An 11,149-nucleotide genomic window follows, 5' to 3' on the forward strand; every position below is an offset into this window, starting at 1 on the left:
CTCATTTCCTCGAGTGCTCTCTTTCTTCCATACTTTTCCTGCCCTCGGTTATTCTCTCTGCTGCTTTGTCACCTACAGCGGTGAAACAAATGCCCCTTTTCATACCCCCCTCGGGTGATACGAATACCTCATTTCCTGTGGCTTGGCACTGGGGAAACCATAAGCTGGGACAGATGGGAGTCTGATTGGAATAACTGATGCAGACACTGAAAACGGGCCCCAACAAAACATCCTTTGTTTTTCAAGAAGTGGCGAAACATACAGTGAAAACGCTTTCTCTGCACTGACAAACATCCCACACCCTGATTCATGGTGTTAAGGTAACAAAGTGAAAGGAGAGAGAATGCACCGAGGGAGGAGGAGGAGGACGGGGGGGGGGTTGCAGCTGGTCAGAGGTGATCCCTGTAGTTCATTTCACTGGATACTCCCCACATACATTCACTCAAATGAACAACACCTTTAAAAACATGCACATGTATGTTCATATGTACCCACACGCACCACTTTGCTGCCTCGACTTAACGCACCGGGGCCAGCAATCTCCTCACAGCAGTCCTGAACTACTTTCTCCAGCTTAACTAATACACTCAGTGGAATTTGGGTCAAGCTTTTCACTCATCATCCCCTCATGAGATGTATAGAAAGCCGCTTTTTCCTCCCTTTCCCATGAAAATGTCAATTTGCTGTAAATACACTAGGAGATTTCAGTGTGGCAGGCAGCCTGTTAGGGTCGAACATGTGCTGTTTTTGAGAAAACAATGTGGTAGTATTCAGCAGCATAATTTGGTATAAGGCAAGCTTGGCCTAAGCCCAGAAAGCACAGCAGTTGAAAGAGAGCTGCCAGGAAAGCAAAGAGGGGAAAGCCATTTATATTTTAAACCTTCTCCAGATACAGCTACAACCGCTCTGAATTGTGCATGCAAAACCAAACTTAATGCACTTTTCTTCTTTTTAGCACTCTTCTTATTAATGCTTTTAATATAAATTTATTCATAAATAAAATCAGAAGCAAACTACTGTGCTGCTCATTTGGGATTTGCAAAAGTCAGTGACACGCTCAGAGTCTCATCCTTACCCTCTCAGTGTCTCCTGGCCACGGCGTCGAACCCGCTGCACCTCTCTCTGGTCCACAGTGCCGGTGAAGCGGCTGGCTTGGAATGGTCCATTCCCTGTTTCACCAAAAGCCACATGGACCATCGCAACACACATCGCCACCCATCCCAGCAGCACCTGGGCCAACTTCCCTGATCCCATTGGTCGGCCTGGCTATCCCTCCAATCGTAGTACCCTGGTGTTACCTCTCACTCTTTCTGACTCTCTGTTCACTGTATGGACCCAGGCTGAGCAGAGGGACCTGGATCCAAACCAAGTCCTGGTGTGCACTCCAGAGTCGGGGCTAGACAAAGGAAAAAAGGAGATGAAAATTAAGAAACAATCTGAAACACACTGACTTATCAAAATTATTCTGAACTCATCTGACACAGCGATCCTACAGAGATTGTGTTTGTCGGCCATAACCATAGACAGCCCTGTCAGATGTGCTCATCGTGAGCTTCATCAGTGTTATTTAACACTGTCAGAGGAGCTGTATGCTCAATTTAGAGCACATGGTCTGAGCCATGACTGCCTGCACAAGGCTCTTAACATGGAGGTGGCTAAGCCAGCAGCTAGGCTAACAGCGAACAGTGCTAACAGCAAACAGTGCTAACAATGGCAACAGTACTGACAGAGCCAACAGTGTTATCAGGGGGCAGGGGTTGAAGGGTGACTTTCGCTTTGCAACAACGGCATTCTGCCACCATGGGTCAGGATGCAGTTATCAGCGCTATCTGCCATATAAGCGCAGTGCAGCACGGCAGTGATTAGCTCGCCAGTGGAATACACACAGTGACTCATACACACTAACATCAGCAAGGTAAGACTACCTACAACAAAAAACAGAGAAGCTCAGATCACAACACACACAGGGAACGTGGCGTCATTCTGGGCTCAGGACGCCATTACTCCAGTATACCTTTGCATGGCAAAACAGTTGTTTGCTGCTATGTTAATGCTCTGAATATCGCAAACAGCTCCTTTAATTATAGAAAAGTGGATCTTGTTAAATATTTTTTCATACAGTTCAATCATCTGTGTTTAGGTTGTTTTTGGTGAAGTTTGTACAGCAGCCTACTACTCAAAGTGCAGATGCTGGAAGATTCAACCATTAATCAATTACTTTTAGCTGAGGCTAGTTAACTATTTCAACCAAGGCTGGCTAACTACTTTAATCATTTATCCATTACTTTTAGTAGAGGCTAGCTAACTACTTTAACCACCTATCCATTACTTTTAGCAGAGGCTAGCTAACTACTTGAACCACCTATCCATTACTTTTAGCAGAGGCTAGCTAACTACTTTAACTATTTTTGCATAACTTTTAGCTGAGGCCAGCTAACTGCTTCAACCTTTATTTGTTACTTTTAGCTGAAGCTAGCTAACTACTTCAACCATCTATCCACAACTTTTAGCTGAAGCTAGCTAACTACTTCAACCATTTATCCACAACTTTTAGCCGAAGCTAGCTAACTACTTCAACCATTTATCCATTACTGCTAGCCTTGGCTAGCTAACTACTTTAGCCACTCACCTAACGTTATTACTTTTAGCAGAAACTAGCTAACTGCTTCAACTTTTATGTGTTACTTTTAGTCGAGGCTAGTTAACTACTTAAACCTTTTATCCATTACTTTAAGCTGAGGCTATCTAACTACTTCAACCATTTATCTATTACTTTTAGCTAAGGCTAGCTAACTACTTCAACCATTTATCCATTACTTTAAGTCAAGGCTAGCTAACTACTTCAACCTTAATCCATTACTTTTAGCAGAGGCTAGCTAACTACTTTAACCATTTATCTATTACTGTGTGGCCGAGGCTACCTAACTACTTTAACCACTTGTTTATTATTTTTAGAAGAGGCTAAATAACTACGTTAACCATTTACCCAGTACTTTTAGCTGAGGTAAGCTAACTGCTGCAAACATTTATGTATTACTTTTCACTGAGGCTAGTTAACTACTTTTACCATTTATTCATTTGTTTTAGCCAAGACTAGCGAACTACTTCAACCATTTATCCATTACGTTCAGCCGAGGCTAGCTAACTACTTCAACTATTTATTAATTTCTTTTAGCCAAGGATAGCTAAATACTTCAACCATTTATCTATTACTTTTAGCTAACCATCCATTCTAACCATTTATTCTTTAGTTTCAGCTAACTATTTCTGGTCAACTTGTTTTCATGCTCTCTAAATAAGCAACACATGGTTTTAATATATAACAACTGACTCAGTTTGATGGACAGGTTATAATGAAAGTAGTTAACGTTAGTGAGTTGAGCTTTCTACATACTTCCTGGCAACTGCAGAAGTACCCCCAGGTAAGAGTACCTCCCTCTCACAAACCAAATCAGTGCAGCTAAAATCATTATCATATATTTCCTAACCTTTAAAAAATCTGTAAACAAGACATTGTTCAGTTCTCTTGTGAAATGCTTTGCAATGCAATTATCCACTGATTTGATTTTTCTGTTTGTGACATGCTTGGTGGTTATATTGAGAAAAGAGAAAACATATGAGTTGGGGGTGAATAAAGAAGAGCATGCAAGGAAATAGAGGAGAGACGCTTAAATCCTGACTTCCAGCAATCTGTTTTCACTATACTGCTCTTCAAAGCGGGCTCGTAAGTGGTTTATCACTCCACAGACACCAAATACTGTATGTAGTGACGGCACACTACTGAGAGAGAAGTCATAAACTGATTAGAAAGACATGCTCAGAGTCAAAGATCTAGTGCTGTTGAAAATTAAATGTTTACTGTCGTTATAAGGGATGTTGATAAGGATTCTAATCATATAAAAAGCTGTCATAAATTTCAAACATGTCTAAAGAGTGAGATTGTTTTGCCTTTTGGAGAACTTTTTACACAGAAAAAGCCTTAGAGGTGGACATCACTCCATGTCATATATTCAGTCTGTGATATGGGGTCATAAAGACACATTCCTTCAATTTATAGAAGCCAAAGCGGTTGGGTATCACTACCCTAAATCAAAGCCTTGTGTCTAGAGGGAGCCAGAGAGTGAGTTTGGTCGTGAGGTAAAGATGATTAATCAACTCAAAATGTTCTCCTCCATCATGATTGCAGAGAAGAGTTCAGATATTTAATTGCTAACAAAGACCAATTACTCATCCATATGAAGGAGCAAAATTAAATTACTCCCATTATTGTTCATTATGTGATTTATTCAGTCTGGCTTTCTAAATCAAATTATTTTGGATTCGATCACCCCACGCATAGCTTGTATAGTCTTACAAGCCTGTCCTGACTGCATTAGCGTTTATTAAGTTGAAAAACACCCAGAGTCCAACTGACTTGGACAGCCATGAGGTTTATTTTCTCTTCCCCACCTCATTATAGACCACAGGTTTAAGAGTGAACCATGGGCCCCCTGGTGATATATAACCTCAGCAGACCCAGCCGTGGGTCCAACCACATTATATATCTGGGCTTGACAAAGAAAAGAAAACAAATATGGCCCCGGCATCCCACTGACTACAATTAATTTTAATGGAAGATGAGAGATGGATGAGCAGTGAACTCAGTCAAGCATGCAGAGAAAAAGAAAAGTGATGGCAAGACAGGGACCAGACAGGAAGACATGGAAATTAAGAGGTACTTATGTTCACATAATTGCATGTAATTATCCCATATTTCACATTTTTCTATTTCTTTTTAAGGCAAAGACAAATAAAACTATGTGGTAAAAATTTTAGTAAGACACTCCATTGATAGGCGTATTATAGCCTGAGTTATTTAAAAAAAAGCAAGATTTTCCAGTCAAACACGACAAAAAAAGTTGGCTTTAGTTACTTGCAGTTAGAGAAGTGAATGGAGGCGGGATCAATGCTGAACAAAAGAAATGCCTGATCAATTACAGAGTATGAGCTCTGCTGAGGACTTCTCCAACCCTGCTGTCAAAATAAAGCAGGTAAAGCATTCATCATGCATTGGCAATTAATCGATCAATCATTAGAGAACATTTGAGAGTGCGTTATTTCATATGGCAAAGCATGGTAGCCTAACAGTAATTTGAGAGCTTGAACATCACAGCATAACTTCACATTCATGGAGGAATACTAAGAAATGCAAAACCATACAGTTATTTAAGAGCCACAAGTGAGAAACACTTGAAGTCAGTAAAATATACAGGCCTACAGGCTCCATCTGTCACACTTTGAAAGTATAAAACTACCACTGACGCAGATGCAAGCTGACAGAAAGACAAATATGTTTTTTTCCACAATATTGCAGCAGTGAAACGAGCTCTGCAGGTCACCGCAACTTTATGAATGGAGAAAAACGCAACATCAGCGCCTACTCGCTGAAACCCAGATGGGAAAATATTTTAGAGTTGTTGTTTTTTTTTTTTTTATTCAACTTTACTTGCCAGGAAAGCTTATCCCAAAAGTATTAAAACTGCAACAAGGAAAGCAATCACACTGTAAAACGTGACTAGCCTGTCGGAGTTTTTTTTTTTTTTTTCACCATGCAGTTTCTCAAAAAGCCGGTAAACAAAATGCAACTTCACCCGCGCAGGAGCGAATGTAAACTTTTAAATCCACCTTTCTGCATCCCAGTCTTGTCATTTGACCCCCATCTATTTTCACAGACATGCATAAAGAGATAATCCCCCGTGAAACAACGGGCTTCTGAAACAATAGTCACAATCAAAGCCATTGATAACTTCATTGAAGCGCAGTCAACAGATCACTTAACGCGCACAATACCTTGCAACAGTTGGAGTGCCTTGGCGTCGAGGAGCCCAGAGTCGGAATTTGAGACAGGATATGTGCCCCAGAATGGAATATTGAACTATAGCCTTGTGAGAAAAAGAGAAAAGTTGGGAAATGCCCTGTTTAGGGAGAGGGGAGGGGACACAAGAGTGAGGCAGAGACAGAGAAGGAGAGAGGGGGTAGTAACGGACTGCAGGACAAACCCACATTCCTCAAGACTCCTGGAGTTGTTATAACAGGGGCCAAGCAAGCAGCTAAACCTTCACACTGTGGCTAACATGGCTGCACTATCATCACTCTGCAAAAAAAAAAACACTCCTTCAGGCTACTACCTCAGTGATGAGATAAGAGTCTCACCAGAGGTGGTGATCTTTGATGGCTGCAGAGTGGCATTTGCATTAACATCAAGCTGTGGAAAATGAACCACTAATGACAAATCAATAGGTTAACATTACTCACTGAAAGGTAAAGATGTCATAATGGTTTGTGAGTAAAAGTATTAAAGGTGTAGTGTGTGGGATTTATGGGGATATATTGGCAGGACTATAATACAAGATGTTTTCTTTTGTGTATAATCACCTGAAAATAAGAATCGCTGTGCTTTTGTAACCTTAGAATGAGACATTTATATCTGTATACGAAGTGGGTCCTCGTCTAAACTGATTGCCCTGTTGCACCCTCGTGTTTCTACAGTAGCCCAGAAAAGGCAATCCAAACACTGGCTCTAGATAAGGCACTTCACGTTTTCACATCTGGCCTGAAGTCAGCAGGCATCTGCAACTAAAGCATCAGAAAAACACTATTTTTTTAACACGAAACTGTTGTATTCTGTGTTTTTGCAAGTTTAAATCACTGGCTCTATTTGTTTTGGAGAGGATGAGACCTCTGCAGATAATTTGACTCAGTGAAAACCTACTGAACGTCGGGATCTCAAGTTATCAGGAAAAAAAGGTGAGCACACATTAGCAGGCGCTAGGCTATCTGCATTTCAAGCTGAACAGCATCAGAGAAACACTAATTTGTAACGTGAAACTCCTTTAATCAGTGTTTTTACCAATTTAAATCACCGGTTGTGTTTGTTTTGGTGAGAAGGAGCCCTCTGCAGATAATTGGGCGCACGGTAAAAATCTGCTGAAGGTCTGGGTGACAAATAAGGTAAATGCACATTAAGTTATCAGAGAAATGATGTGAGCACACATTAGCAGGTTCCAGGCCAGCAGCCCCCTCTCCAATATGCCGAACAGCAACGGAGTAACACTGATTTGTAACATGAAACAGCTTTTTTCAATGCTTTTACCGGTTTAAATCACCTGGGGCTCATTTATAAACAGAAAGAAGCCTATGGCACTTCCTACCCAAAAATTGTCATGTATAAAAACAGATTTGATTGGAGAAACTTCGACCGGTGCTTATGAACATTTTGGAGACGGGAAATTGGTGACACAGATGGTGAGGTGGAAGCCTGATTGTAGAAACTGTAGAATATTTTTTGGTGCATGCTATTTTTGGCTTTTATCTGTACGTACATTTTTAGTATGGATCCTGTGCATTGTTTTATAAATGATACCCCAGGCCCATTTGTTTTGGAGAGGAAGGAACCACTGCGGATGGTTAATTTCCTGGTAAGACCTCCTGAACAATGAACACTGAAGGGATTCTAACTGGGAGATGTTTCAGCTGGTTGCAATCTGCAATCCTCAACGCTTGATGCCATTAAACCCCCCTAAATCTTACACATTGTTCCTGTAAAGAAATTGTGATTAGCTGCCATATTTATCAGAATCTAGCGTCATTTAGTAGAAATTAAATGTGACATGTAATTTAACTCCAGATCACAGTCCATTTATAAATGAAGTTAACAGCAAAGCATACAGAGCATGTTACTCTGTCACAATGTGTCAAATTTACGCTCGCTATCCAAATAGTCCTGCTATTTACTGCCTCCAACCCACTGAGGCTTGTGATTGACACATCCTTGTGCTTTGTTGCCACAAGTGCTGATAGGAAGTTCACATTGAGAGAGAGGTCATGTGGGTGGTATATTGGTGAGGACAGCTGAGCACATCTTAAGTGTTTCTACCCACTGTGCTGATTTCACCACTCTCAACAAAAACGGTGTGGTGTAGCTGTAGGAAAGACACTGTTTTGGCTCGAATAAACGACTGCAGAGGTTGAGTCGAGGTGCCTGTTCTCAATGCAAAGTCATTATTAGGCTACAGTTACAAAAGGTAATGTAGACTAATGAATCAATTTGAGCCCATACTCAAACAGACTTTAATTTCATGTGAAAATAGTCTGATTCTGACCATCACCAAATTGTTGTTACAGCATATTCAGTATGATATTTATTAGCAAATTGGAGTTACTTTACTAAAAGAAGTTATACAACTGGATATGATCTTTTGTGTTTTTGTGGGATTTGATGAGAGATTGTGAGGAGAAATCTCTGACTAACAAAAGATACAAGTTCAAGACATGGACTTGGCAACGTCTGTGTTGCTGAAGTGTCCAACATCTGTTCCTTTGCTTCATTGATCCGTTGAAAAATGGGATCAACAGATAAAGTATCACTTAATTACCAAAGCCATCTCGATGCTACAATTTGACCTTACAAATGTTCCGATCAAAATCATAAACATCTCCAGATATCTATTATGAAAGACCTTAAACCCTTAAAACCTTATCGTGCTTTCCACAATATGAGCAAATTTTTGTTCATGTTTGTGGTTCATCACTGTTCTTATCATAAAGTCTCAGCAAGTTAATAAAAAATCTCAGTTTGAGAGCAAAAAGAAGACTGATTTTACCAATAAACGTGAGGAAGCATTTGATGTAGTTCTTCTGACAGTGTTGTACACTTTTAAACCCTCGAAGGACCTCTGAAGAACTGCTGGTTTGTCAGAGTGGAGAGACCCTGTTTGTCACTGGAAACCTTTTTGGAGGACAACAAGCAGAGTGGCTGTTTGCCGAGGACAGCGACACTCAAATCCTCTCCTCCGTCTGTTCACACACACACACACAGGTTTCATAAGGGTCATAAATACTTCTTTAAACAATAGGGCATTATGTAGACCTGAGGGCTACCTGGAAATACTCTGATTTATTTTCTCAGACGCCATCTGATGAGCCTTTAAGCCTTTGTTTTAATGTTTTTGTCCAGTTTTCAAGACACAAATTAACAAAGTTGGGTAATTACAACCATGTGCATGATGCGTTCTAGCTCTGCAGGACATGGCATGATGTAAATCTATCAAAGTGAATGTGGGGGACTAGGATTTCCGCAGATGAGATGATGTAAAACCACTTTTAATCATCAGGGGATCCATTTAAATTTTACTTGAAAACCTGAACATTTCCACATTGTGTTCATTGATAAATGAGGGTTCAGCTTTGTTGCCTCCACATGATTTAAACAACAGTGAAACTAACCAGGGAAATTCCCATTCAGTCACATTTTAGCATTGCTACAGTCTGCTCCTGAACGTGCAGGCTTACACACAAATGTCAAAACACAACCAGCTACAGGTTCGCACCCCCTCCTCACTTCATCCTATTGAACATGGCGATTCATGCTAATAGGAACATGCAGCGTGCTGTATAGGACCAGCCGTCAACATGCTCAGAGCCCTGCAGGATGATTTGTGGTGTGCTGCAGAAGCTCGTAGGGAGTCTCACAGACTCACACTGACACCATGAAAGACTGGGATAGATGGGAACAAAGAATTAGACCCTTAAGGAGTTTCGAGCTTATTTATGTGTGTGTGGATGTATGTGTGTGTCTCCCCCCCTCTTTTTTCTGTCTTTCCTCCCTCTCTCTCGCAGCAGTCCCTCCCTCTCCCCTCTAAATAGAACCACATTTCGCCAGGCAGTGCTCTGGCTACAGTGAAAACACACCGCTGTCTGTGTGTATTGTGCTTTCAGAGCCTGGGGAAATACTTTTAGTAGCCCTCCCTTCCCTGCTTTCTCCTTACTCAATTGTCTCCCATCTCTTTCTTTCCAGCGCACACTTTTGTATACATGTATGTAAACTCTGACACACCATATGTCAACCTAAGGTAAATACAGATGGCTTGAGAAGCAGGCTGCCGACATGACCCAAGAGCAATAGGCACCCATAATGTCACAGATTTTTTCAACTGTGGTCATTAAAGTAGAGGATGTTTTTCTTTGGATTCATGTTTAGACAAACAAGAACATATGTTTTCAAGATACATAGTTGTAACATCAAGTTTTATTCTTGTTATTCCGTGAAAGTAAAATGATCCTAGTGAGACTTGTGGTTGAGCACTGTGGCGACTACACGGGCTCACGTTGCTAGAAGCAAGTCATTTGTTTTACACGGACCAGACTGCATTATGTGCCCAGCCCAGTAGGAGCAGGAATGCGGGGGCTTGGTCGGGCTTGGGGTCCCTCTTGTAGCTCACATGGTATAAAAGATGACAAGCCAGTACAGAAACCAGATGAGGATTGCATTGTCCTCACATGAACACATAGTTACACACTTAAAACACACATTAAACCCGCCTCCCCTTTAAATCCCACCCCTAACTCAGATTCCATATGTCAGCTTTGATTATCAGTATCCTTCAGGATATGTTGTGATGCAACTGTCTCCCTGTCTTTGCGTGTGAGTGTGTGCAAACTAAGATGATGTGTACTCTTTTTTCAGTGCTTTTACTTGTGTGTTAGTTGAATTCTTGAAGCCGTGCCTGATCTCTCCCAGCGCTGAAAGAGAGACAACCAGGAGAGACCACCAGAGCCTGATGGGGGCTTTCAGACTGTCTTTAGCCCAGCCAGGAGAGCCTTCACTGAGCCAAATCACTTCCATGACAGCCTCTCAGCGGGGAGAGATTCATGGCCAGAATTAGTCATACTGTACTGCTGTCCTCAAGGGTGAACCGGTGCATATGTGGGTCATCGGAGGCAGAACTGAGCCCGAGGAGTTTATGTTAAAGGATTTAATTTGTTTCCATAACTTGTTTTTCTGTAGAGCTATGTCTTATAACTCTGGTTGTGCCTAAGGGGGCAACAAACATGAAATACATGCACAATGCTGTATTCTCCTTCATGATGTAGAATATAACACAGCTAAAGGTCATTATTCATTCTGTATATAGGTTTCCACGGGCACATAAACATAAACTACTCGTCTTGAGAAAGGCTTTTGGCCAACACATGAAAAGATTCTTTGACCACGAGGTTGACCACCAAAAAAAGATGTAAAGTGATATGAACGTGCCGAAAACTTGTGCTTTTATGAGGTGTTCAAATGTGCTGTAACTCTCAAATAGCTTGCCTCACATCTGATGCAAGA

At 41.2% G+C, this 11,149-nt stretch overlaps 1 protein-coding gene across 2 annotated transcripts in view; it reads right to left on the reverse strand.

The window, feature by feature from the left end:
• The window catches only part of fbn2b (fibrillin 2b), an 82,864-nt gene extending 76,870 nt beyond the window's left edge, over positions 1 to 5,994 (reverse strand). The window contains exons 1-2 of one of the 2 annotated variants that reach the window (XM_049587791.1): positions 5,830 to 5,994; positions 1,076 to 1,396 (exon numbers count right to left, since the gene is read on the reverse strand). In XM_049587791.1, coding sequence (XP_049443748.1) covers positions 1,076 to 1,254 — 179 coding nt within the window. In that variant the 5' untranslated portion in view covers positions 1,255 to 1,396; positions 5,830 to 5,994. The remainder of the gene's footprint in view (positions 1 to 1,075; positions 1,397 to 5,829) is intronic. The other variant, XM_049587790.1, reaches the window with a different exon arrangement.
• Between the last annotated feature and the right edge of the window lie 5,155 nt (positions 5,995 to 11,149).

Source organism: Epinephelus fuscoguttatus, linkage group LG10 (assembly GCF_011397635.1).
Source record: "Epinephelus fuscoguttatus linkage group LG10, E.fuscoguttatus.final_Chr_v1".
NCBI lineage: Eukaryota > Metazoa > Chordata > Actinopteri > Perciformes > Serranidae > Epinephelus > Epinephelus fuscoguttatus.